The sequence below is a fragment of the Camelus bactrianus genome, chromosome 19 (assembly GCF_048773025.1).
Source record: "Camelus bactrianus isolate YW-2024 breed Bactrian camel chromosome 19, ASM4877302v1, whole genome shotgun sequence".
NCBI lineage: Eukaryota > Metazoa > Chordata > Mammalia > Artiodactyla > Camelidae > Camelus > Camelus bactrianus.
Genome location: NC_133557.1, coordinates 13,671,791 through 13,699,494, shown reverse-complemented (window position 1 = coordinate 13,699,494; position 27,704 = coordinate 13,671,791). Strand labels below are relative to the sequence as shown.

At 51.1% G+C, this 27,704-nt stretch overlaps 1 protein-coding gene across 4 annotated transcripts in view; it reads right to left on the bottom strand.

The window, feature by feature from the left end:
• Positions 1–27,704, bottom strand: part of DLGAP4 (DLG associated protein 4) — a 176,027-nt gene that overhangs the window by 27,351 nt on the left and 120,972 nt on the right. For all 4 annotated transcript variants that reach the window (XM_074347245.1, XM_074347243.1, XM_074347244.1 and 1 more), the window contains one exon: positions 1,017–1,378. In XM_074347245.1, coding sequence (XP_074203346.1) covers positions 1,017–1,378 — 362 coding nt within the window. The remainder of the gene's footprint in view (positions 1–1,016; positions 1,379–27,704) is intronic.

Here is a 27,704-nt window from a genome sequence, read left to right as displayed (position 1 = left end):
ATCCAACCTAAGCTGCAATGCACACCACCCTGATGTCCTTGATTGCCCCCTGGGTTTGGGGGGCTCTGCCTCCCGCAGGCTCTAAGTCCACTGCAGCTGCCCTGCTCCCCTGCCCTGAGTGTGCTCCACTTTAGTCTGGAGGTCCAGCCAGGGCAGGGAGAGTCCTCTCCTGAATTTAGAGCAAGTCTTAAAAGCTGCAAGGCAGGGCCCAAGTTTTCCCAGCCAGCTAACAGCAGACAGATTATTGATGTCAGGTGCATGCAGGAGGGGCAATGAAGCAGTGGAAGGGAAGCTGGTGCACCCTGCCCTGCTGTGTGCCACCGCCGTGGGTGCACTGTGAGCCTGGCATCCCAAAGGGTCTGCTGGCTTTGGCCCCTTGGTCCTGGGAAACTATCCGCCTGGATCCTTTCCCATGGAGGGAAGCATTAGGACCGATGTCCCACTTCTCAGTTTGACTTGGGCCTGGCACCTCAAGCCACCTACCTGTCCCCAAGGCCCGAGAGGGCTCTGGGCAAAGTTCCCCTCGAGCAATCCCCGAGGCTCAAGAGCCCTGGGTCCTGGGCCCCTGGCCCTCGGTGTCTATGCTCCACGCTGCTCCCACCGCCAGGCGGGGCTGTGGCCTCCGCACCCGAGCTGACCTTGGATCAGAGAACTGTTAGGCCAGTCCCGCCTCCCACGCGTCGGCTGGCAGGGCAAAGGGTGGAGTGAACAGACAGACAGTGGACAGGCAAACAGTGGACAGGAGATGGCTGGCTGAGTGTAACTACATTCACTGGGACAACCCATTGTTGGGGCAGGGACACGTCCCATAGCTGCAGACCCCGAAGCACGTTCGGGCGAACGTGAGGAAGGCGTGCCTATGGGTGGAATTTGGCTCGGCCATTTGGGGCCAACCCCCCAACACAGACAGACAAACCACCTTTGACCAGGAGACCTAGTGGGCCTCCGCCAGATGTAATTACACGCAGGCAGGTGCACGGCGCCAGCCGAGGACAGAGTGTGAAAGGGGCCCCTACTTGTATTCCTATAGATGACAGTTTCCTTTTGGGGACGGCTTCAGGGTGGGATTCGGAGCTGGTCAGCGTCCCCTGTTCGCTCTTCAGAGCTGCATGTTTTGGGGGTGGCTCAGGGGCCTCGGGGGCTGGGGTGACTCCGCCCCGTGTCACGCTGGGCGGTCGGGTACTGCTGTCCAGGCTGTCCGATGAGTTGCTCAGGCCAGACTGGCTCGTCACTTCGCTCTTGTGGTCCTGGCTGTCCAGGTAGGTGTCCTGGGCAGACTCAGTACTGCTCTGGACTGTGACGGAGATGAACGGCTTCGACGTGGTGCGTGGAGGGACCGGTGGCGGGGTCTTCTTATACGCCACAAGGCATGATGAACCTGCAGGTGGGTGAGAGGAGGGAAGGGGAGAAGGTGAGGCCCCCAGACCCCTTTCAGCCCTCTCGAGTCTAGCTCTGGCCTCAGTGAGGATTTCTGGAGCAGGAGACTGGGGATCAGACACAGCAATGACCAAGACAGACAGACCCAGGCCCTGCCCACCCTCATGCTGAGCCAAGGCAAGTCTAGTAGGGGCTGCCAACGTGGGCCAAACACACCCTCCTCCTCTGGGTCCCACACAAAGGTACTATCCAGCTGGGGCATGGGCTGGATGGTGACAGCAGAGTGGTGGTTAGGACAGCCAAGGAACAGTTAACCTCACTTGTCCTCAAGCTCCCTGAGAGACCTACTACTCCTCTTCTCTGGTCTTTTTCTCCTACTCTACCTTCCCTCCACCCCGTTCCCTCTGCCTGGATGGCCCCCTCCGTTTGGTCAAAGACCAACACATCCTCTGGGGCCCAGCTACCCTGCTCCCATCTTGCCATTCCCACCCCTCCCCCCTCGTTGTTATGTGAAAACCAACACACCAGTCTGCCTCCGTCAGGACTCCCTGTTCTATACCAAGATTCAGGGAACCAGGATCTGCCATGGGTGAGACCTGGGGTCTCAAGAGTCCCATTCCGAGCCTGGCCCAGGGCTGGCCCCCAGCAGGGGCATGGAACACCAAAGGCCCCCAGCTAGCTTTGTAAATGCTGAACTTCTGGTCTGAAACAGAAGGTCCTTTTCAAATAGCAGTAGCTACTTGCTGTGAGAGACTGGTTCCTATCCCACAGCTTCTCTCAGCATCTTAACTCCAACTGCCCTTTCCCTGGTGAGGACTGAAAGGAGCCTCTACTGGGTGGGGCCCAGGCTCGAAGTGGGAGCCAGAGGAGTGACTTGAAGCCCTCCCTTCAAAGGGACTGCCAATCACAGTGATGGTGATGGCCCAATGGAAACCCCAGAATAAGGCTCAGTGCCACAGGGGCCATGGACAAGACCCAGCAGAATCCATTCATCTGCCACTATGAGATGTCACTAAACAAACCTATCAGAACAGCTAAAATAAAAAATGGTAACACCACCAAATGTTGCTGAGGATGTGCACAAATGGAATCACTCATACTTTGCTGGGGGGAATGTAAAATGATACAACCACTCTGGAAAACAGTTTGGCAGTTTCTTTTAAAACTAAACACACAATTACCATACAACTCAGAAACTGCACCCCTGGGCATATCTCCCATAAAAATGATAACAAGTTCACAAAAAACTTATACATGAATGTTCATAGCAGCTTTATGTGCAATATGCCAAAACTGGAAACAACTTAGATGTCCTCAATGGATGAATGGCTGAGGTCCACTCAGACCATGGAACACTACTCAGCAACAACGACAAAAAATGAACCACTGATTCAAGCAATAACTTGGGTGAATCTCAAGTAAATTATGCCAACTGGAAAAGCAATCTCGAAAAGTTATATGCAACATGATTCTATTTATGAAACATTCCTGAAATGACCTCATTATAGAGATGGGAACAGATTAGTGGTTGGTGGGGAGACTAGCGGGAGGGGGTGACGGGGAGGCTGGAGGGACTTGGTTATAAAAGGGCGACAGGTAGGATCATGACGGGTGTGAGTTGATGGAAGTTCTGTAGCTTGACTGTGGTGGCGACCCTTTGAACCTGTACGTGATGAAACTGCATCGGACTAAATACACACACAGGTGACACGAGTGAAACCAGTGAAATCTGAGTAACACTAGTGGGTTGTATCTATGTCAATATCCTAGTTATGATGTTATACTACAGTTTTGCAAGATTTTACCATTGAGGGAAACTGAGGGTGGAGGGTACACAGAATCCCTCTGTATCATTTCTTACAACTATATGTAAATTACAATTACCTAAAAATAAAAAACCCATCTACCTGTTCATCTGATAAACATCTATTAAGCTGGGTTCCAGGAAAGCAAGGAGCCCTCACCAGCAGAGAAACAGCTGTGACGCAAATGCTTCAACAGCAGCAAAAGCCACAATGGAAAAGCCCAGGACCCAGAGCCACATTTTGTGCTCAGCAGTCTATGTGACTAAGTGCTCTGGGAGCTCAGAGCCAACAGCATTTGATTCCTACTCTGCTTAAAACTTTCCAGTCCAGCTCGGGGATCCCCCCGGACAGACACACCCACAATCTCTGACTCCCTAGTCTGAGAAGGGTGAGGCACAGGCAGGAGAACAAAGGCAGCAGGGCAGGCAGGAGGCGGGGCTTCAGTCCACGGGAGAATGACCCTCTAGGCCGCACCCCATGGGAAAGGGACAGTCCTGCTTGGGAAGACGACCTCCTGTGTTCAGCTGGCCGAGAAGCGCAGGCTGACAGCCAGAGTTGGGCCATCTACTGACTATGCTTAGCAGCTTTATGATTTTGTACTTTACTCCTCACAGTGACTCTGTGAGGTGGGGATACAACTGTGACTGCTTTATAGATGGGGCACATGAGGCACAGAAAGGTTGGATAACTCTCCTAGAGTTGCCAACAGTAAGTGGCAACCACATGGTTCAGCTGCACAGCCCACCTCACTCTGCTCCCTAGGCCCTGGGCCCCTCCCTGCTGGACTGGAGCTTCAGGTGTCTGGGGCCTTCACTGACCACTGTGACCCCCAGCATCCTGCTGACCCTGGAGCCAGTCTGCAGGTTCATGTCCAAGCTGAGCCCTGACTGTTGGGGGAGGAAGGGCCTAGACTAAAGGCAGAGGCCTGGTTTCCAGAGCCCAACAACGACTCATGCAAGTCCCTGCTGCCTGCTGAACTATTCATTGCCCTTAGCTGTTCAGTGGGGGAGGAGTTCTAACCAGGTGACAGCACAGCATATTCACACAGCCCTTGACTAACTCAAAGTGTTTTCCCATTTATGCTCTCATCTCATCTCCCCTCATTGTGACAGAAAGAAAGATTCCTGCTCTGAATCCCTTCTCCTCACTGCTTGAAATTCTACTATTTGAGAGTCATTCCTTTGGTGGTGAGGATCCAGAAGCCAGAGGGCAGCAGAGAACCAGACAAGCCTGAGTTCAGATCTCAGCTTTGTCATGCAGCAGCTGCGCAGCCACAGGGAGTGATAACATAGGCTGCAACACAAAGGTGAAGGTTCACACAGCCCAGGGTCGGCAGGGCTCTGACCCGTCTCTAGTACAGGAGAGGCCTGGGCAGCGAGGGGGAGTGGTGAGCCAAAATTTTATCACTCCCCAGCCGCTGATGGGGAGGCTGGACTTGTTCTCTGACCAGCTCAGGGGCAGTTTCCCCCAAGAGCTGGACACGCAGAGCAGCCTGTTGAAGCCAGTGGCCACCAGAGCCCAGCAGAGACAGGACTCACTGGGGATTTTAGGATTCATTTGTTTGGTTGGCCTAAATATCCTAAAGAAGTAGGGCTTCTGTGGAGTTTTCTGCCCCAGATCAGAAGAGTGAGGCCCCAGTCTGCTCAACATGTTTAGGTGGGGAATATCCCCCTAAAGGGGGTGACAGTGAGCTTGAAGACCTAGAACTGAGCCCTAAGCCTGGCTGAGTCTGTGGGCCCCCAGTCAAGGTCCTTGTTCCCACCTGTGGTGGGGCTGACGCTGGCCTGGAGGAGTCCAGTCTGTGCGGGGACCCACCCTGCCCCGCCCGGGAGATAATGGGACTGCCCAGATCCAGGGGTCTGGACAGAGGACTCACCCTTCAGCCTCTCTCTCAGGGTTGCTTAGGCTGGGGTCCTGCTGACGCACACTCAGAGGCCCTGAGCCCTGGCTGAGGCAACCCCTCAGTGCAGAGAAAGTGAACTAGAGAGAAGCCAGGCCAGATGGCCAGATATGATAAGAGGAAAAGTGAACTTATCCTGGATTCTCTATGTCTCTGAGGGCACAGGTCACAGCCAGACAAGTGGTGTGACTAACAGAGAAGACTGAGTGGCCGACATCCCTCAGCTCTGAGCACTGTCCCCCCAGAGCAGGGGATGGGGCCCAACTACACGGGTCAGCTCTCCTTTCAAACATGTGAAATGCCAAGAAATACAGGCCAACACCTTCCCCTGCGCCTTCGGACATCACAATCTAGCCACTTAGTGTTCCTTACACCAACCACACTTCCTCCCACCTTGGGGCCTTTATACAGGCTAGTCTCTCTACCTAGAAAGGTTCTCTCAGCTCCTTACATGTTTCAAATGTCACTTCCTCCAGGAGGCCTCCCCTGACTGCCCCCTCCCCTCCATCACCCAGTACCTCCATCAGAACACCTGTCACATTTGTCAGCAGCTCATCTAAGCATTTACTTGCTGATGGTTACAGCCCTGGGGTGGTTGGGGAACTCTGTCTGTCTTGGCACAGCAGGTCGCATCCCAGGCCCAGGGTAACATCTCAAGCATAGAAAGCTCTCAATAAACTTTTGCTGAATTAAGAAAATGAACCTCATCATTGCTACAAAAACCCCTCAGTTGCCAAAAATCAAGATTTAACCACAGTGAAGGCTCCCAACACTTTAGTACCCAAGGTTATAGCCCCCTCCCAAATGAGAAGCCCTCTCTGCTTGGTCCCACCCGTCCATCCCTACAGCTTCATCTCCCACCCTTCCACACCCTTAGCATGCTCTTTCCAGCTCCAGAGAACAACGCACCCTTTCCCAAACACACCACACTCTTCATGCGCCAAAGCCATTGCACATGCACTGTTTCTCCAGAACCCCTTTTCTCATCCTCCATGCTTCTCATTCTCTGGTCAGTCCCTCCCTCTCCAGCTTTTTCTGGCCCAGGCAGAGTCTGACCCTCTCCTTTCTCTGTGGGCAGCTAGAGCACTTGGGGCTGTGGCCACATCTCCAACTGAGAGTGTATCCCCCGAGCGTCAGCAGCCAGTGTCCGGCCCAGAGGGTGCACAACCATCATTTGCCAATTAAACTTTAGAGGGAGGCAAGCACCTCTGAGACTCAAGATGTTGGACCTAGTCAGGGTGTGACTGCAGCCCTCCCTGCCCTTGGGAGACATTCTATGTGCCACAGTTCACATCAATACAACATGTGGGTCCAACTCTTTGTCCAGATACTCTGGAAAACTTTCAGATTTGCCCAGGAAACTTAGGGCTGAATGGCACTCCAATGTGACTGTCTCCTCCAGCTGGTCCTTGTGCATATTTTCAAAGATCCTGAGTGAGGCATCGGCTGAGCCCCAGCAGTGTGTGCACACTGAGCTGCCGCCCTGGGGCCACATGCTTCCCTGCCCTGGTCTTGGCCATGTCGGTCCCTCACGCCAAGGCTCAGACAGGATACAGTTGTGTTATGCCATCGGCCCCCGGCCCCCGGCCCCAGACATCCAGCCCAGCCTCCCTGCTCCACAGTGCACAAATCCTTGCTTCTTCTAACTAGAAGCTCCCTTTGTCTCATTTCTGCCTTCTGCCCAAGATTTTATCCAGCAAATTCTATTTACCAGATCAGAGTTAATTTGCTTCCACACTGTTTTTTTAATGTCAGGGTATATAAGTTGGCCAATCAGAGCTTAGATGCTGAGAGGAGTGGCTGTGGCTTCAACTCCCCAGAGATCTGGAGGACACAGAGTAACCTGTCAAACCATGCAGCTAAATTGGGCAGCTCACTTGTGCGCTATGGTAAAAACAGAACTCAAGGCTCCCGCCCACCCAGCCTCAAATTCCTTCCTCCTTCCCTGCTTCTTCCCCCAAGGCAGAGGAAGCTGGGAGAGAATTCCAAGCAACTAGGTCAGGATTGAGAACAGACTGCCCTCTCAGAGCCACTTTCCTGTTGATGGCCCATGTGCCCCCCACCCCGGGTCAGCCTGGAAGTCACCTCCCTTACTGTGACTTAAGAGTTAGCAGCATCAAACTTTAATTTCAAACTCCAGCAAGAGGGACTGGTAGCACCTCTCACCCCAACGCCCTCCTGGGGATCCTCCCCACTGCCTACAACCTGGGGCTTCCTAAATGCCTCTCCCATCCCTCCCTTCTCCCTCATCTAGAGCCAGTCTCCCCTAGACTCCCCACACTGCTGCTCCCTGGCCCCCAACCTCCTGTCTTGCCTTTCCTGTCCTTCTTCCACTCTGGTCAGTGGGACACCTGAGGAGTCCAACCATACCACTGCCTCGTTTAAATGGTGCCACCACCTACCCAGAGGCACTGGAATAAACACTTCAGTGGGGGAACTCAGGACTGCTAGAAACTGCACCTGCCTCAGAGCCGAAAGTCCACAGGAGCCAAGAGGATACAAAGGTGATACCCTGGGGAAGACAAAACCGCAAAGCTCAGGGAGTCATGGCTCCGCCCTTAGAGCCCTGTCCAGAAGCCAGGATTCACTCCTGTTGGTAAGGATTCCAACGCTAACCTTACTGAGCAAGCACTCCATGTACAGTCGGTCCTTATTATTATCCACGATTCTGTATCTGTAACCTCCAAATCAATACTCTTGGGGCTCTCGCTTGCAGACATGCACAGAGCTTGAAAATCTGAGTTGTCCAATGCACAGGTTCCCAGCTGAACAAGGTAACATTACCTTTTTCGTTTCAGCTTGTACTGTAAACGAGTATCCTTTTCCTGGTCTGTTTAGTGTTGTGTTTTCACATTTTTCTCGGTTTTTTTTGGTTATTGTTGGTGGTAGTGATTTCTGTCTGAAATGGCCCCCAATCATAGAGCTGAAGTGCTATCCTGCGTTCCTAAGTGCAAGAAGGTTGTGGTGTGCCTTATGGAGAAAACACACGTGCCAGACGACCTTTGTTCAGGTGTGAGTTACGGTGCTGTTGGCCAAGTTCCATGTTGATTAAGTCAACAATATATTAAATAAGGTGTCTTTAACAAAAACCTTGGTGGTTTCTGTTGGTGGTTGGTGGAGATGCAGGGACTCTGTATGTCCCACAGGAGCAATGGTTCAGTATTTGCTAAGTCAGAGTTTGAGAGACATTATGAACATAACAATTGTGAATAACAAAAATGGACTGTACTGTGGCCAAATGAATCCTCAGAACAGGCATGTGAGGTAGGTCTGCCAGTATCCTGTTTTCCAGATGAGGCTCACAATCCTTTGAGCAAAGGAGTAGGGAAGGACAGCCCAAGGCATGGGAAGACAGATGCCAGTAGGGCCCAGCCTGGCAAAGTGGAATTTAGATAATTTAGCTGGTGAAGAAAAGACAAGGGGGCCCGAGAGAGGGCTGCCTCTTCTCAGATAGGGTCCTTGGTTTCCTGGGGCTGCTTGGACAGTGGTGACAGTGGTAACAGTGGTATCTTCTTCCTGCCCGCAGCAGAGCTCACGAGGTCCCTTCAAACCGGCCTGCAGTCAGAAGGTTTTACCACAAGCAGACCTGATGGCAGTGGGAGGGTGTATCACTTTCTATCTCAGTAGCCCAGCACACTAGGCAGCTCTGCATAAGGTGCCAAGGCCATCTCAAGCTGAGTGTGTCCAGAATGAATCTGAACCTCTCCTCCCCCACGTCAGCCTTGCTCTCCTAGAGAAGGGACCCCATGCAGTCAGTCACACTCCAGAGGCCTGGGGATCCTCACCCCACCTCTTCTTATGCCTCTCCCATCTGCAAGGCCTTGTCCCTCCCGCACACAAAAGCACATGTCACAGAGCTGGGTTTCTTCTTCTTCTGGAGAGAAGGCCTGGTCTAGGCTGCACTTTCTACCCCCTGGCCTCCCTGCTTTGTTAGTGGCCCAACTCACCCAAGATCACTCTCCAGACAGGAGCCTGAGGAGTTTTTTAAAAGTACAAATTGGATTACTGCCTCCCTTTTCTAAAGCTTTTCAAAGGTTCCCCACTCCATGAAGTTGCCTACCTTGGCCTACAACAGGAACTGGCCCACTCCCTTCTCCAGCCTCAGTGCCTGCACTTTTCCCTCGCTCATTCCATTCCAGCCACACCATCCTCTTTGCTATTTCTCAAATGCTCCAAGCATGTGCCCACCTCAGGGCCTTTGAGCCTGCTGTTCTCTTTCTGGGATGATCCCCACCACATTTCTGCACACCTACTTCCTCCCACCCTGCTCTCATCTCAGCTTCCCATTCAGGCCTTGGCTCAGGGGTCACGTTCTCAATGAGGGCCCCCCCCCCCCCCCCCCCCGCCGACTGCCCTGCCTAAAGCTGTTATTCCTTCTTTGAGGGCCTTGTTTGTTTCATCAAGCACTGATCAACTTACTGCTTCACTTGTCTTTTGTCTCTCTCCCCTGGCAAATAGAGATTCTGAGTATCTAATATAGATTTCCGAAGAGTAGGGACCCTGAATACCTTATAAAACCATAATGCTTTCCCTGTACCAGGCTCAATATATGGCTGGGCTCAGTAACTATTTGTTGAATGAACAAACAAATCCCTACTTAACAGTTGGGCAGACTGAGGCTCAGGAAAGCAGAATGATTTACCCCTGACTCTTGAGTTAGAATCTAATGTCCAGTGTGAGCACTATGATCTCCCTGCAGGTCAGCCCCCAACACACACACACACACACACACACACACACTACAGGAACACAATCTGGTGAGAGGTAAGGCTTCGAGCAACTCTACTTGAAGTTTGGCAATGAGGCCATAGGGACAAGAGCTCAACAAATCCTAAGCACTGGGCATCAGGAACAGTTTGAAAAATAACCATTTCTGAAAGGTGGCAGAGAAAGCAAGCAAGCAGTGCTTCCAGCAACATCTTCCAGGCACAGAGTATCATATGTACAGATTTAAAAGAATCATGACCGAGTGAGCCCTGGGCCAGGTACTGCTTTACTCCAGACACAGGCCTGGGAGGGGAGATAATTATCACCGATGTTTTATAGATGAGAGAACAGGCTTTTAGTTTTTAAGAGTGGCAGTGTAGAAAAGCCTGCTTTGGGAGGCCATGGTGGGCTTTGTACCTTGCACAGGGTCTAGTCCTTCCTGGGCCTCAGTTTCCCCAGCTAAGTGGGTTGACCCTGAATGGGCGTCACAAGTTTAAACAACTACAGGAGACCAGGCATCTAACTCCTCTGGCCCACAGCTGTCATATGGAGACCTGGGTGACAGAAGCCAGAAATCTGGACTGAAGAATAAATAAAACCTCTAAATTTAAAAATGAAGTTAGTTAATTCAAAGTTTTAAAAACACTGCATAGGTATGTGTCTGCCTGCCAGCATGGCCTGGGGCACACAGGTCTGTGACTGCTCAACAGCTGCCCTCAGACCTCCAAGCTCCCTGAGCTCCAGACCTTCTCCCCCTGCTCCCTAGGAAGCCTGTCCAAAAGAGCTGCCCCCTCGGAAACCTTGAAATCAAGGCAGCAGGAGGCCCTTCTGGTGGTGTCTCAGGTCTGCCCTGAGAAAGAAGAGAAGCCCCTTCTGGTCGTCACGCCAGGTCTGGTCGCAGGCTCTTGGCACCAGGGCGAGGTGTTGGGGGGGCCCCATCCAGAGCACAGATGGCTGCCTCCCTTCATGGGCCTGACGCAGCTGCTTGAGAGGGACCTGCTTGGTTGCTGGGGCAACACCCTTTGCCCCCTTCCAGAGACAGCTGCTCCTTAGAAGCCCTGCTCACACCCCAGTTGGGGACAAAGATATGAGGAGATTCTGTCCTGGTATGTTCAGGCCAGAGGGGCTGGAGGATGGGTTAGGCAATGCCCTCCAGATGGACCCACAGTTCAGGTCAGCTGGTTCTCTGAGGACAGGAAGCTGCAGGGCAGGGGACTTCACAAGCTCCAGGGCATCTCCCCTGACCGAGGGCCAGCTATGAGCCAGCCTAGCATGAAGAGCTTTAACTGTATCAACTCTTTCCCAGGCCTAGCAGTCCCACTTCAAAGAGGGAAAAACTGAGGCTCAGGGAGCAGTGAACAGCCCAAGGTCACACAGCCAGGATCTGAGCTCAGGCTTTCTGATTCCAGAGCCAGCCTTGTGGCTACTGCTTCACCACACTGCCCAGGGCTGGAGTTAGGTGCCACCTAGCAGGGCCTGGCTGAAATCCTGGCCAGGCCAGTTCCCAGTCAGGACCCTATTCCTGGGTCCTCAAGCAGGGTTTGGCAATTTCCTCTGAATGGGTTAGATGGTGGCAGCCTCTGGCTCTGCTGGCCATGAGGGCAGAGGCCTGGGGCTCCAGACCAGAGCCCCACCACTTGAAGAAAAAGGCGCTCTACCTGCCTGTGACTACTGCCACCCACTGCTGCCCTTCCCCTCCAGACATGTGGTCCCAGATACTGCGACCCTCTCACCAGAAACACCAGAACCTCTGAAATGGGTGTCTGACAGCTTCAGAGCAGAGCCCAGAGAGGTGAGGCCACTTGTCCTAGGTCACACAGCTGGGACTGGAACGAGGATGTGGGGAGCCTCCAAATTCTAGGGTCCAAATAGGTAGCTATTCCAGTGATTTTCAAACCAGCTTCTGGGGGCCCGGGGAAAACTTTCTGATTCCCTCCCCAGGCCAGGTCCCTCAGAGCAGCTCTGTTTTCCTTTTTTTTCCTCCATGTGGAATTCTCACATGGTATTTTGAGACCCACTAGACCAATTCAACTCCCTCATAGTACAAATGAGGAAACTGAGGCTCAGAAAGGCAAATGTACTCCCTGAGGAGCAGGTGGCAGAGCAGGGACCTTGCCCAGGGCTCTGAATGTGGGTGTGTTCCCTGTCCCCCTGCAACCTCCCTGCCTCTCAGCCTGGAGACCACCAGCTCCAGGCATTCAGGGAGGTACCCATCTGTGGCTGAGCCCCATCTCAAGTCCCTGACCAGGGGACCCCAAATAGCATGCTGTTTTCTCAAGAAACATTTCCACCATTACTGCAACCATATCCAGTGAGCAACCTGTCAGGCAACATTCACCCTCACGTCCGTCCTGTGTTGGAATCTGCCGCAAACGTCCTTTTATGTATCCCCAGAGACCTGCCGCAGGGTTAGCCCTGCCAGCAGCTGTGCTGAGGCCCCTGCCCTACCCCCCAGGACACCTTATTACCACCACCCCTGGGAGTCCAAGCTTTAAAGAGATGCCAGCTTCCAAGCAGCAGTTACTGAATCATGATTTTCTTGTTGTATATTAAAGCTATAAACACTAGAAGGGGGTGTTGACACAAGTAGGAGAAAGTAGCCAGAGTTACAGGGCTGTATGGCTCCAGTGCAACACAAAAACTTGATGGGTACAGCCCCGCTTGGCCTTGTGGGGGAATGGGGTGGGGTGGAGAATCTAATATTTGTCTTTTCAAATACTATTTGGCTTTTCAAATACTGGCTCCAGCGTGTGAACCTCACTGCTGTCTTTCCAAAGCCCTAGGATCCCAGGAGCCCAGCCTGGGAAGTACTACTTAGAAGAAAGAGCCTCAAAAAGCCACCTTCACTTCTGGAGAGCTGACGTCAAACCCTGGTGACGGGTCACAAAAACCTGGGTTTTTACAAGCTGTCACAGGCCCCTGCGTCCAGTATGCAAAGCCAGATGCTGCCAGGCCCCGTGCACCTCGACTGCTGGCCTCTTTCATCGTTCTGAATGACCAAGCGGATCCCAGAATAGAAAGATGGTGCTAACAGGCTCATTCACTGTGCCTGGAGTGACAGGTGGCATATCGGGTGACAGAGCCAGGAGCCAAGAACCCTGGGCGGCTAAGAGATGGGACAAAATGAACGGTGCAGAAGTGAATGGGGAAAACCGTGAGTTCAGCTCAGGTCAGCCCAGGCCAGGCCGCCTGCCTCGATGCCAGGCCTGCGGAAAGGGACACAGGAAGGGAGAGGGCCCAGTCCTCAGAGCTTATATTAAGATCCTGAGTTCAGGATCCCAAGTTGCACAATTACACAGGAAAGCAGACATGTAGAAAAATGCCTAAGTGACTCCAGCTGACTGTAGACAAGGTCTAGGCTGCACTAACAGAGGAAGGCGCAGGACCAGGGAGGGGGCAGCCCCACTGGACTCTGGACAATGCTGTTGGTACTGTTGGCGATTATGGACAAGGGACAGCGCCAGACTGAAGCCTGATGAGAAGGGGGCAATCTGCACAGGGAGAAGTCTCAAATCCACCCACCCCTATCCCATTACAATAAGTGCTGATTTACAGAAGGGAAGCCACACACTGGGCCCTGGGTGTGCGGGTGGGCACTGGGGACCCAGGAGAAGTCCTTGTCAAGAAACTCACAATAAAAACTACTGACTGGGCGGAGCCACGTGCAGTACTGCAGGAGAAAGCCTGGAACTGACTGAAAGTGTTGTGATTGATAGTGAGGGCCGTCACACACTTGCCACAGATGGGGTGTGACATGTGCACCATGAGCCGTGTCTAGTCCAACACGAAGGAGGGCTTGGAGAGAATGGAACAGAGGCAACTCAGAAGGGCACGGCTACTATCTTCAGAAACCTAGAAGACTGACACATAGACACTTGGTCCAGGTTGTCACAGTACAACCAGAGGGGCGACAAAAGGGGTGTTCAGGGGGAGCAGATTTTGCCTCATTATAAGGAGGCACTTCCTAAGGGGCAGAGCTGCTGGGAAGGCGGCCAGCTCGGCCGGACACAGGCACAATGGATGCAGGGAGGGACTCAAGCCCCCACAGGTGCGCCTTTTAAAAAGACTCCTTCCAGGCATGAGATGTTCTTTCTTTGTCTGCCTACTTCACACCCAGTTCTGGACGTGACTTTAGACTTCGTTTTGGTGTGTGACATTCATAGTTCAAAATTTTTTTGCCTCCAGAGAATCGTCATGAACAAGTGAGAGAGAGAGGAATGTTCAGACAGCCTAGCTACAGGGGAAATGACATGAGGACTAACTCCAGGGCCTCAGACAGCACGGTCAGGGCTTAAAACTCCTTCCTCTGGGAAGTCTGGGCAGGACAGAGTCCCTACCTGAGATGATAAACCTGTCTTCAGAATATGAGACCAGCTGACACTTGCTAACCCTGCTGTCCACCCACCCTCCTAATACCTACTGCTGGGTTACAGACGTGGCCTTGTAGGTCAGGAGGCCCTGCGTCTGAGCACTGTTACTGCACTCACTGTATGATAAAGGCTCCGATGATCTCACTCTCACTCATCTGTAAAATGGGAACAATTCTGGCTTGCCCTGTCCACTGCCCTAGGGCTGCTGTGAGAGTTTCTTGGGAAGACAGGTGGGAAAGGGCTTGGTAGGTGAGGAGTTGTCATTACAATTGCTTGAAGGGCCCTTGTGAGCAAGGGGCCTTCAGAGCAGACACCCAGTCCCAGGCCCTCTGAGAACTCTGTGGGCCAGAAGCTGGGGGTTCCCGGCCTGGGGCAGAAGTGAGGAGCCATGTCCCTCCAGGGACATGTCCCTCCAGGTGGGCAGCTGGGGTCCTCAGACAGGGCACTGAGGACCCCAGCTGCCCACCCACTCCATGCCATGCTTGCATCACCATTCTAGTATTTTAGGGTAGTGTCCTCTGGTGTCTCTGCCTTGCCAAGCACCCCTCTTAACTTCTCTCTGCCACCCTCTTCACACCAACACCTCCTGTTCTCAGAGTCCAGGCCTTTGCACCTGCTGCTCCCTGCCTGCAACACCCCTTCTTCTCCCTGATTTTGCCTCCTCCTTCAGGTTTCCATTCCAGTGGTACTCCCTCCACGGCATCCTGACTGTCCAGGACTGTCCCCCTGCACCCACCTGGTGCCTCTCACTGGGTCAGCCCCCCAGGTTTAGATGTGCTAGAGGCCTTGGCCATCACACTGCTTTATAGGTCTGTTTACTTTTCTTCTCCCCTTAGACCCTGAACCCTCTGAAGGCAGGGACCACATGGTTCCCATACCTGGGGCACCCAGAAGGGGTGCCAGGCGAATGCCTGTTGACACTTATAAGGTAGGACCCTATCCCTGATTTCACCCCAAAAGTGGTACATGCCTGCAGGAAGACCTTGAGGACACAGCAGCAGGGGAGAGTCTCTGAGGGGTGACTTGGCAAGCAGAAGACAGAGGCGCTGGGACAAGCTGTGACTACAGGTTTCCCCACTCATGCCCCCATGTCCCTCCCTACTCGATTTTTCTCTCCCAACCACTTCTAAAAGCTCATGTTGACATCTGGGAAGATCTCTTTGAAAGAACACCTATACAAGGGAAGGTCACCAACCCCGCAACCTGTCCACAGAACCCTGCCCCAACAATGGCAGTGTGAGACACACTGTAAGGACTGGCTGAACATTAGTGGCTAACCATCACAGTTAATGGTGTTTATCATCTGCTCAGGAATTGGTGGCTATGGCAGTGGCCCAGCCACTGTCTGAGGTCCTCACCCCTGCATCTTATATTTGATCCCCACAAGATGTTTTCACCATCTCCCCTTGTGCTGCTGAAGCAGAGGCTCAGAGAGGTTGAGGGATTTGCTCAGTGTCACACAGCAAGTCATGTTCTATCTGCTAAACAAGAGCAAACCCTCCAGGTTTCAATCTCCAGAATACAATCTTCACAGCACCCAGTCTCACAACAAAAATACAAGTTCGCTGACAAGGAGACTGACACAGACATTCCCACAAAGCTTAGAAGTCACCGTAGAAAGACAAGTTTGATCTCTCCCTTCTGCTGGCAGAATCTGAGTACACTTTTACACTTCTAGAGTACACTTTTACAAAGACCCCAAGCCCAAGCCAGCATCCCGAAAAACACTTGAAGAAAGCAGACTTCACCTTGACAACTTCTAACCTCTGGGAGCTGCTCTGCTCGGATGTTTCTGTAAGCATACTAATCACCTCCCCAGGTTTCGGGCTGTCCTGACAGGCCCTTTTCTGCTCTCACAAAGAGATCTGTGACATCACTTGCGCCTCAAGTGGTCCCTTCCCCTCCCAGGACACCCATCTGTAAAAGCTGGGCACTGCACCAGGTTGGGGATGGCACAGGTTCCACTGGGTGTGCTACTTCTGGTTGACTGGCAGTACCTGCCTGTGTTCAGAAGGATCCTGAAGTTGTGGCCAGGCTCCACACAGCCACCACGGGCACTGGAACCAAGGCTGCCTCTGTAGGAAAAGCCCTCCCAGGAGATGAGCAGCCTTTCAAAAACTCTCCTGTAACACAGCCACATAGAGCTTGGAGTTGCAGTGTTCATTAACTTGGAGAGTTAACTACAACAGTTCATTATTCAGAGATACCACCCACTTCCCCTTTCAAATATACCTCCTTAAAATGTGCTAGTGAATGAGGAACCTGGAATAGTCAAATTCACATAGACAGAAAGTAGAAGGATTGTTTCCAGGGCTGGGGGCAGGAGGGAATGGGAGTTTTTGTTTAATGGGTATAGAGTTTCAGTTTTGCGAGATGAAAAGAATTCTGGAGATGGAGGATGGTGATAGCTATAGAACAATGTGAATGTACTTAATACCACTGAACTGTGCAGTTAATATAGTTTAAGTGGTATATTTTTGTTATATGTATTTTAACATAATTTTTAAAAATGGGCTAGTGAAGAGTCCACTGAGGAATTCTCTATAAACAAGCCCTAGCTATCATATTGCTTTGATCTTTTTCACCCCAAATCCATGAGTCACAAAATAAAATATTTAAAGCTACTTTAAGCATGAATTTTTTTAAAATTTCTTATTTGAGTTAAATGTATTTGTGAGCAGGGGCTGATTTATAATCTGCCTACAATCTCTTTCCTGATATTCAGGAAACAGAAATAAAACAAATAGAAAAAAATTCAAATAGAAAATTAAAAAGACTGGAGGTCTACAAGGGCAGTGATGGATGTGTAAGTATCATAGATCCTTGGAAAGAAGCTGGATGGGAGACTGTGTGGAAATTTAAAAAAATTAAAAACTTTAAAAAAAACTCTAAATACACTGTATAACATTACAGAAAATAGTTAAAAAGTCATTTTAATCTCATTGCCTTAACGCAATTACTATTATACCATTCTACACCAAAACTTTTAAACCGATCTATTCTGGAACGGCAACCTGGCTAAAAAAGGAATAAAAACTTCTGCTTTGGCCTTAGTAACTAACAAAGCAGCTGGTAGAACAGAAAGAGCAGTGAATCAGGACTTCAAATCTTGATTAAGCTGTGTGACTCTGGACAAATCATTTCACCTCTCTGTTCCATCATTTCTAAAAACAGCAGTAACTCCAACTGGCCTCCCTCAGCAACAGAGGCAACAGGCAGGGCTTTGTGAACTGTGAAGCAGCAGCAATAAACAGGGTGTGCTAAAGACACCTTTTCTCGATGACTAATGATCAGTATGAGAACCAATTTAATAAAGGTAAGTACTTGGAAGTTTTGATGTTAATTTTAAAACAAAATCACTTGTACTACTTTCATTATCATACCTCTGGCTCCTGGCTGGGTGAGCAGACCCCTCCAGACATAACCCATACCTCTCCCAGTTCCCTCAACACTCCACACCCTCTCCACCTCACGGTCTTGCCCCCTGCTGTTCCCCATCTGCCTCCTTCCCATCCTCCACCTCACCTTCCCTGAGATGCCTCTCCCATTCTCTCTGAATAGGTGCCTCTCAGCAACTATTTGTTTCCCTCAGGGCTCTTACCTCACTTAGACAGTACCTTGTGTATCCTGCTTGGATGGGGTCTCCAAGCTGGACAGAAGCTCCATGAGGAAACAGACCAAGTTTGTCTTGTTCCCTCTCCTCCCCTGGCTCAGCACCTGGCATGAATGGCTGATTGTTTGGAAAGAAGTGGAGGTGGGTGAGGAGGAGCTGGCTGGGATGGACCCAAGACCTCGTCCCCTGGACTGTTCCCACGCGGTGCTGCGCATGCCCCATTTGAGGAAACTGCTGGGGCAGCAGTAGCACTGGCAGCCCTGCCTTGATAGTGCCCGCTCCTCCAACCCCCGCAGGCAGACACCTCCTGACTGCTACCATGCCCCGTGCAGGGCAACAGCCACGTCATGAAGCGTGGGAAGCTTGGGAAGGCAAGGAAGTTCCAGGAGAGGCTGGAACTAGTAAATGTATTCACAACACACTCAATAGCGGACTCCTCATCATGGCCCCTGGTAGGAAAGTGCCCCAGTGGGGTGATGACCCTGCAGAGATAAACCCTGGCTCTGTGTGCCTGGTGAACTCTGACAGCTCTGGGGAGACTTTTCTAGCCTGATCTCAGCTCCCCAGACTCCTGGACGGCTCACCTCTGCCTCCCCTCCCCCACCCTAGGTAGCCTCTCCTCAAAATCTCTATCCACTTGGAGCCTACCCAGTCCCTGAGGTCCTGAAGGTCACCTCCTCTCTAAAGCCTGCCTTAATTCACTCCATATTCCCCATCAGAGCCCCACATTCAAAGAGCCATCAAATGACTGACTCCTCCAAACACCCCACTTAGTCCACTGACATCTTTCCAGGCATGGGACATGGACAGTCTTTAAATATTTCCAGTCTTCCCTCTCCCCTTGGATATCAGTAAGAGCAGGAGCTAACATTTCTTAAGTGCTTCCTCTATAGCAGGCATTGTGCTGAGTGCTTTACACACATTCTCCTGTCCTCATGCTGTAACTTGTGTCAGGTAATATTATCACCTCTATTCTACAGGTAAAGAAACTGAGACCCGAGAGATTAAGCAACTTGCCAAAGCCTCACAGCTCCAGGTGGCAGCCCAGGATCTGAACTCCGGCAGTGTCACTCCAGAGCTATGCTCTTAACTACGAGGCTGCAAGGCCTTTGGTATGTGGGCTTCCATACACAGTTGGGCTTTATGAATGCTTGTTTCTGCATTGTGTGGGAGCAGCATGACCAGGTGTGGACCATCGATGCAGTCACTCAACAACAACTTGCAGATCACCGTGTGCTCAGTGTGTGCCCTCAGGGAGTGGACTTGAACCAACATAGCTCTGTGCCTGGGGAGTTTAGGATTGTGCAGAGAAGAGGAGAGGTAGACAAAAATCCTATTTGTTGAAGCAACGAAATTGTTACCATATCTACTTTGGCAAGGCTGAGGATTTCCTCAGAAAAAGCACAAAGAAACAGGAACTTGAGACCCCAGTCAGTTAGACAACAGCTAATCTTTGAAATACACAAGTCAACCAACCAGCGTGTTAACGATACTTTCTTGGTAGCTTCTGAGGGACCAAATCGATCTGACTAAATAGCAGAGCTTGAAGGAACTGGCTCCTGCCGAGAAACAAATGGGGAATCCGAGGTCCAGAGCTGGGAAGGGTCTTGTTGGCAGCCACCTATCAACTCAGCAAGAAGCATGGCTCCTGCTCCCCCATACCCAGTCCTTTCCAAGTCCCTGGATCTGGGAAAGGAACCAGGACAAAAGGCTTTTAGGTCATCTGGGTCCTTAAGAAGAAACCACCAGGGGTTGAGGTAAGTGCCCACAGTGGCTGAAAGATTAAAAGTTTTCTTGTTGGAGACAGGGCCCTAGCTCTTACCTTCAGGGAGGCTGGAAATGTTCTGTGAAAGCTGAATTCGGGAGGCCAGGATTGATTTCCCAGGCCAACACAGGCCCAGCTCCAGCTCAGCCCTGTCCCGGAAGGACGGGAGTTTAAAAGGCTGCAGCTCCCCACCTGGGGCCACACCCGAGTGAGGCTTACTTTACTAGGGAACCTGTCGAACTGGCCGTCTCCCAGACAGTGGCTGGCTGGGCCAGAAGGCCACCGCCCGTCTACAGCCTGGCGCCTCTCCCCGCGGGGCCCCACCCGGCCCCCACCCCAGCCAGGCCTCCAGAACAAGGGTGGGAACTGGTGTGGAAGAGGTCTGCTTCCCTCCTAGTGAGGTAAGCTCGGCCTGGGTCCCCCAGGGCCAGGCCCAGCCTGGGCTGGGTCTGAAGCGGCCGCTTCCGGCTTTACCTTTTTCTTTCACTTTGGTTTTTTTTTTTTTTTAACCCCAAAGTGAAACTAAAGACTGGAACGATGTGAGAAAGATGGTGAGAGTTAAGGCCTGGGAGGGCTGAATATCTGGCTTCTAATCCTGGTGAGGCTGTTGACTCACTGGGAAACTCAGGGGAGGAGGCCCTCAACCACAGGCCTTGGTTTCCCCAATGATAAAACAGAAGAGAGGAGCTAAGCGAGTGATTTAAAGTGTCATTTTAAACTAGAAAAAATGATAGAACTTCTCCTTCCTCATCCCTTCCACCAACGAGGACTGAAAAGAAGCTGCAGAAATGACTGGTAGGGGACCCTAAAGGGCCTTACTGTTGGCTTCTGGGAGAAGGCAAAATTCTGGCTGCTGTGTGGAGACCCTGCTCGTCTCCCTGACTACCTCTTCCCAACCTGTCAACTGAATTCCTTTATCCGAGCAGGCCTTGGGACAAAGCAAATTCAGGAAGACCCTAGGCACGAGCCTGACCCTGTCTTGGCATACAAGAGGTGACACTCACCAACAGCTGCCCCAAAACTCATAGGCTACCCAGGACTGGTCCAAACTTCACTCTGCTGACCCCAGGGTGCCTAGCAGTGTCTAGCTGAGACCACTGTAATCTGCTTTATGGTGTTTCCCCACTAGCTGATTTACCAACGCTTCCTACTAGGCCTGGTAACATGAGAAAGGCAGGGATGAGTCTCCCTACCCCTCAGATGAGAAAAACCAAGGCTCAGAAAAGTACAGGGACATAGTGGCAAAGCCAGCACTGGATTCAGGAGCTCAGTAAACATTTCCTGGATGAATGAGCTCACTAGCCCAGCTGCTGCCAAGCAGGTGCAGCATGCACAGAGAAGCGCAGGAAGGTGGACACAGTAGGGGGAGGGTGTGAGGGAGACTGACATCTCTCCCTGGAGATCAAGTCACAAACAGGTCCTAAGGTACCTATTAACAGAACCCCTTCCCCCTCAGCCCTGGCTCCACTTCTGACGTCCCTCCAGCCCATTTCTTCCCTTCATTCTTCACTTTCTCCCATCTGCACCTTTCTCTGGAGACATCTCATTGGCTGAGGATTTTTGTATGACACTGGCCAACCCCCTTTCCCTCTCTGGGCTGGATTAGAATACTCAGGTTCTTAACCAAGGAAATGAACTTGAATCCAGAGACAGGGACAGGGTGCTTTAAAAAATACATAGATTTTCAGAATGCAGAAGAAGGCAATTCGAAAATACCTGACAGAATTTTAGGTGCGTAAATTCTACTTGCAGGAATGGCTCCTAAAGCGACACATGTACACGGACAGGTGGGGAAGGGTGCTCGCTGCTGCACTGCTCCTAGTAGTAAGGCTGGGAACAACCTAACATTCTTGAGTAGAGGACTGTCGGGTGGTATCTCTGTCAATGGAGTGCCATGCGGCCATGGAAAAGGAGGCCATTGATCATGTGTGCCCATGGGAATAAGCTATAACAGAGACAGCCTTGTGTGAAGACAAGGTACAGAACAGCAGACAGTAGGTAGAGAACATACCACTATTTGTGTAATAAAAAGGATGTACTACCATAGCTGCCCGCACATGCAGAGTATTTCTGGGAGGAAACATCTAGACTGTTCACAGTGATTATCCAGGAGCCTAGGTGGGAAAGACACTAATTTTTTCACCACTTTTTTTTCCTACAAAGTTTGAAATGTTTAACCACATACATGTATTGCTTTCTCAATAAAAGTACAATTTTTGCACATAAAAAAATAACTCCAGCAAAATGTAAAGAAGCTTCCCTCTAGGTCTTAGGCATCAGACTCCCTGGAAGCAGGGCACAGACACCTTGATTTTGAAGTCTCCTCAAGGGCTGCTGGGTTAGGCTTGTGGAACAGGCAGTCAGCCTCAGAGTAGATGGAGGCAGCCTGGACACCACCGGGCTCCATGCAGGGGAGAAAGCATCAGGGAAGACTCAGGAAAAATTTGGCCTAAAGGCACAGGAAAGATTTGAAGAGGGATTTGAATGTTGAACAGGTACAGCTGTGAGGGGAGAGTTTCTACAGGAAGGAAGGCTGGTAAGACAGGGGAAGGGGAAGAAATGTCTCTCTCTGCATGGGATCCTGGCAAATTTCTTCCTCTCTGCGCTTGGTTTCCACTCATGAGATGTGAGGAGGCAGAGCCAGAGTCCTTTCCAGACTGATATCCTAAGATCTGCCTTTATTTCATCTCATTTAATATTAAAGGAGGCAGGGAGGGTCCCCAGCTTAGCACATGGCCACAGGGCTCTACACCTGTGCAGACTGTAATCAAATATTTGGAAGCTGCAGAAAATTCAGGCCAGGATCTTAGATACAGCAGTCTTTGGGCGACTTCCTCCCCTCTGGGGAGGAGCAGATGGTCTTCTGATGAGATGCCCTCCCTCACTTTCTTGTTAATAATTAAGTCATTCTTGAAGACCTCTTTTGTCACTTTTGAAGTTCAGTTTGCAGAGACTTCTGCCTTGGCTTGTTTTACTATGATGCTCCAGGCTGAAGGCTCATAGGCTACAATAGTCTAGATCTAAGCCACAGGCAAAGATTACAGGGGCTGCAGTGGAAAGAGCCCAGGAGCGCTAGGGTGGATTCTGGCTAGACCTGATGATTCTGTGGACTTGGACAGGTGAGAAGCTAAGCCTCTAAGACTGCTCTGCTTGCCACTGTATCCCCAGGGCCAGCTCACCACCTGGCACACAGCAGGCACTTAGTAAATATTCACTGAATAAACGAACAGCTCAGCCAGTGAATCCCAGAGTGATCGTGGTCAAATCACTTTCTGGAAAACGAGGGTGACAAGCTCCCAAGGTTGTATATGGGTCTCCCGAGATAAGGTGGATGAAAATGCTTTGCAAATATAGGCTACTCAAACATTAAGGACCCAGAACCAATGTGCTGAAAACAAAGTAAAAGGCTGAATATACACGGGAGTGATAAAATTTACAAGAAAGTACCTGGCGAATGGTAAGGTGTTAGTAGAATGAATTACTTCAATTGAGAGAGACAGCACAGGTTGCTCTAGTTCACTGTTCCAATGTCTAAATGATATTTCTCAGGCTGTGTCTGTTCCAAAACCCCAAATCCTTCATCAAAACCTCTGTCCTGATTTTGGTATGAAAAACATCAGTGCAGTTACAACTGTACCCTGCACATAGCTGGGCTCAGAGTGTATTTGCCAAAGAGACTGGCATATGGATTGTGAGGGGTTTTACTGGAGAAAAGAGGGGAGTGGTGTGAGCAGAGCATGGAGGCTGTGCCTGCCATGTGGTTTGCTCTGCCTCATGATCCCAGGCCAAGGCCCTGCTCAAGGGGGCACAGAGAGGAGAATGACTGGCCATCAGTTTCCTAGCTGTACACTGCGACCAACCACTGCTGCTTCCCCAGGGTAGCCACTTAGTAAGTACCAGTCCCCTTCCCCTTCTCTCTGCCCATTGGGTATCCCTGGCTGCAGCCTGGGATACGGGAACTGGGCTCCATCACCTGGCTCTCCTGTGCCAAGAGCACCTTGGACAAGTTCCTTCCTGCCTTTGTGGGTGACTGATTCCTCTGACTGGGCCAGGAAACACCCTATGTGGTGGGGGCTGGCTGAGAATCCCAGTGGGCCCAGTCATGGACGTGCCCACTGCTGGACTAGACACACACCAGACCCAGCTCCAGAGGCTGCTCTCAGCCTGGCGAGTAAAACTGCTGATGTGAAGGCCCTTCAATTCACTGACTCTCCCACCTTGAAGAAATTCTGAGTTGGCATCCAGTCCCAACCTTCCAGGTCTTCAGAAAGCAGGGGTTTGTGGGCTTTAGGGCATGTATTTCATGTCCTCAGTTCAAGGGGCAAGGAGGCTCAGATTCCTGGGACCCTAACAGTAGAAGATTCCTTCCCAAGAAGCAAAGCTAAATTGTGGGAAGAGCCAGCATTCAGTCAGCCTTGGGCCTGAGTCACGTGTTCTTTATCTGTAAAGTGGGGATGGTAAGTCCTCCTGCCTTGGGCTTGTTGTAAGGATTTCATGACAGCGCCCATGGAGGCCCTGGCACAGAGCCAGGCATAGAGCAGGTGTACAAGCAATGTGCTGACTGTTATTTCCTGCTTAAAGCAGCAATACCCAACATCTTTCCTGCTGGCCCACCAGGCCCCTGGCTGGGCTTTCCTCAGGGAGCACAACATCCTCGCTACCCCAACTGGCCCTTCCCACTCCCACAGGCTCCACCCGAACCTTGCCCTCTCCTTTCTTCTGGATGCTTGCAAAGCTTCCTCCCTGTTGTCATTTTCATTCATTCCAATTCACCCAGCCTGACCCATCTTGGAAAAAATCCCCTCAGTTGTGCTACCCCTGCTCTAAAACCTTCTGTGGCTCCCCTATGCCTCTGCTTTCCAGCCCATGTTCAACGCTGCCTATAACCTCCGGGCTCCTCCCAGGTTTCTCATCCAGAGCCCTGATGCATCAGCAAAACTAGTTTACTCACTGTTTCCACAAATATGTGCTTACCTTGTCCAGCCCTCCACCTCTGCTTTAGCAGAACCCATTCCCAAGAATGTCAGCCTTAAGGTTGGTCTCTGCAAATCCAGCCCTCCTCACAAGGGCTCTTGTTTCCTCTGGCTCACGCTCACTTCTTCCTTCTCAGACAATGCTTTTCTTCAGTAAATGCTTAATTACAGACTGTCACACAGTCTCTCATAATTGTAGGCCTTGTTTCCCTTGTCAGACCGTAAGTTCCTGGGGCAGAGGCCCTGTCTGTCTGGTCCTTCCCATTCTTTCGGAGCCTGGCCCAGGGCTGAGAGGGCAGGTCTCTGGTCAGAAAGTGTTTTCCAAGCCCAATTCAGCTCCAGGCTGAGACGAGTCTAGCTCCAAACACTAGGGACCACTTCTCTTGTCCTTGTCCTAGTCACTGGCCAAACTATCCTCCGTGACGCAGCTCTCCCCAGGGCGATTCAGGCCAGGGATAGAGAAACGAGGGAGACCTGGGTAGGGAGGCAGGGCTATGGTTCTCACCTGGCCCTGACACGGTCTTGTTCTGGGATCCTAGGCATGTCCCTGCCCCTTCCCCTCCCTGGGCCTGCTTCTTGCAGTGAAACAAGAAACAGTAACGTTCAAGCTCTACAACATGGATTTCATTTGTCTTTAAGGTAGCCTTGTTTCCAGGAGTTCCAGGTGGGTGAGGAACCAGCTGATTCCAACACAGGTGGAGGGAGGGGAGGCAGCCACAGCCAGGACAGGGAAATTTGGGAATCTGAGAAGCATTCACACCCTGTACACCTCGTTAAACTCATTAAGTTCCTGTTGTTGACTGGACTGCATTCCTGCCCAGGTGTTCCATTCCATAGCCCTTTACCCTGGCCAGGTCCAACAGTGTCTGCTGAGGGCTGAGCAGGGGAAGGGTAACCTGCTTCTGGAAACCACCAATCCTGCCTGAAACAATGACCATGACAAGCGGCGAGTCTCCTCACCTGTAAAATAGGGATAATACTGGGACCCATATCAGGATTGTTGCAATAATGCAGTGCGATAATGCCATACACCACTTAGCACGGTCCCGGCCACCTGTGGATGGCAGTGCAGCAGACACATTCCCACTTCCTGAGGGGCCTTTACGACATAAATTCTCATCCTCAGAGCAACCTGCGAGGAAGGTACTTCCATCCCAATCTGACAAGGCAGAAAACTAACGCACAGAAAGTCGATCAATCCCAGGTCACACAGCAGGGACAAGCCAAACTGTAATACCAACCCAGGAAACTCTCAGTTCAGCTTTCCCTGGTGTGCAGCCCACAAGCTCTCAGCGTCAGACTCCTCCAGAGGGCTGTTTTAAAAAGCTGATTCCTGCCCCTAGACCTGACAAATGAGAATCCCTGGGGAGAGAGAAACCCTGGTGAGGAACCTGAACTTTATAAAGATGAGGAACCTAAATTTTACATTTGAGGAAACTGAGGCAAAGAGAGGTAAAGTGACCTCTGAGGTCACACTTCCAGCAAGTACAGACCTGGGACTGAATCCACAGTCTGACGCCAGAGGAAGCAATCAGAGACTTCCTAGAGGAGGTAGCATTTGACAATGTGGGCCTCAAAGGGAGAGGGGCACCACCTCGGGGGAGGGTACAGCACAAAGGCTTGGAGCAGGAGAGGCCAGGCAACAAGTGCTCAATGCGGCTTGTGCTTCCAGATCCCTGAGCATGAAGAAATATGTATGGAGCCACCTCTACAGCCTTCCCCTGAGAGCCCAGAGAGGGACACTCCTGAGCCCATCGGAGCTTCTGGGAGGAAAGCCTGCTGTGTGTGGGGTCTACAACCAGCAGGTCTATGGCAGTGGCCCTCTGGGTGTGTCTGGCAGCTGCTCAGGATGAGAAAGCCAGGGAAGGTGGTGACTCAGTCCCTACCCAACTTCAAGATAGTTCCATTTAAATTTGAGATGAGCTCAGAAGCCAGGGAAATGTCAAGCAAACCATCCTTGCAGAACAGATGCCAGATACAGAGAAGGCGGCCTGAGGCGTAGGCTACCAGGCAGCAGCAATCAATTTGGAGCAATGCTGCAGGTTGTGCGAGGAAGAAAAGTCAAAAGGCCTGGGTACAAGCCCACTCTGGGCCCCCTATTCTTCATTCACCTGTGAAACAGGGAGAACTCCACAGGCTTCTGACTTCCCCCTAGGACTGTTGTGAGGAACAATGGTAAGGAAAGAGCCTGGCAGATTACACAACATCTCCCACAGCAAGTGAGAGATTAGGGGATTACTGCTATGATTTACTAGAACAGCCAGAAGGTGCTTTCCTTGCTACCTGAACCCCAACCACAGCAGGTGAAGGGAAAGGCTGGACCTCAGTCTTGTTTCCACAAAGAGAAAAGGGACCCAGATATTGGGAAGTGAAAGTTTACATTCATTAAGTACCTACTGTGTACTAGGTGTTTTTTTCTATAGAATCTCAATCCTCATTAGAATCCTGCAGTGTAAATATGATTATCTTGAGTCCAGATGAGGAAATACAAGCTCAAAGAAAGTAACGTGCTCAAGATTACAAAGGAGTGACTGACTGATGGAGACCAATTAAAACCAGGTGTTTGTGGCCCGAAAACCCACACTAACTCTATTCCCTGGAACAGTTTGTTTAAGATGCTGAACATGTCTGGTATAGAGGCCCAGCTCAAGCACTGCCTCCTTCTGGAAGCCTTTCGGATCCCTTTACCTAGACAAGATCTCTCTGATGAAACCCCAGAGCACACCATCAGGATACATCTGGCAGCACTCAAAACATTCTTCTTCTTATTTTATGATCAAGCACACTTTTAGCAGGATGAGATTAGGTACAAAATACATTTCAAGTTCATTACTCAAATACTTTCGAGTTTCATTAAAATCCTCAAATGTCAGGGCTGGAAGCATCTAAAAGACCATGACATCCAACTTCCTCATTTTTTAGGAGAAATACAGACAGAAGAAGACACTTGTCTGAAGTCACACAGCATCTCAGCACCAGAGCCAAGAACAGAAACTTGGCATTCTGCCTCACAGAATTTCTTTACGGATTCCATGATTTCCGATTCAGGCTTAGGACAAGGATTACTATTCTCACTTTACAGATAAGGAAGCTGAAATCCAGGGGAAAGTAGTTTCTCTGAGAGTGGGTGAGATGTGGGGACACAACTCTGATCCCCTCACTTCCAGCCCAGGGACCAAGCCCATTCTCCTCTC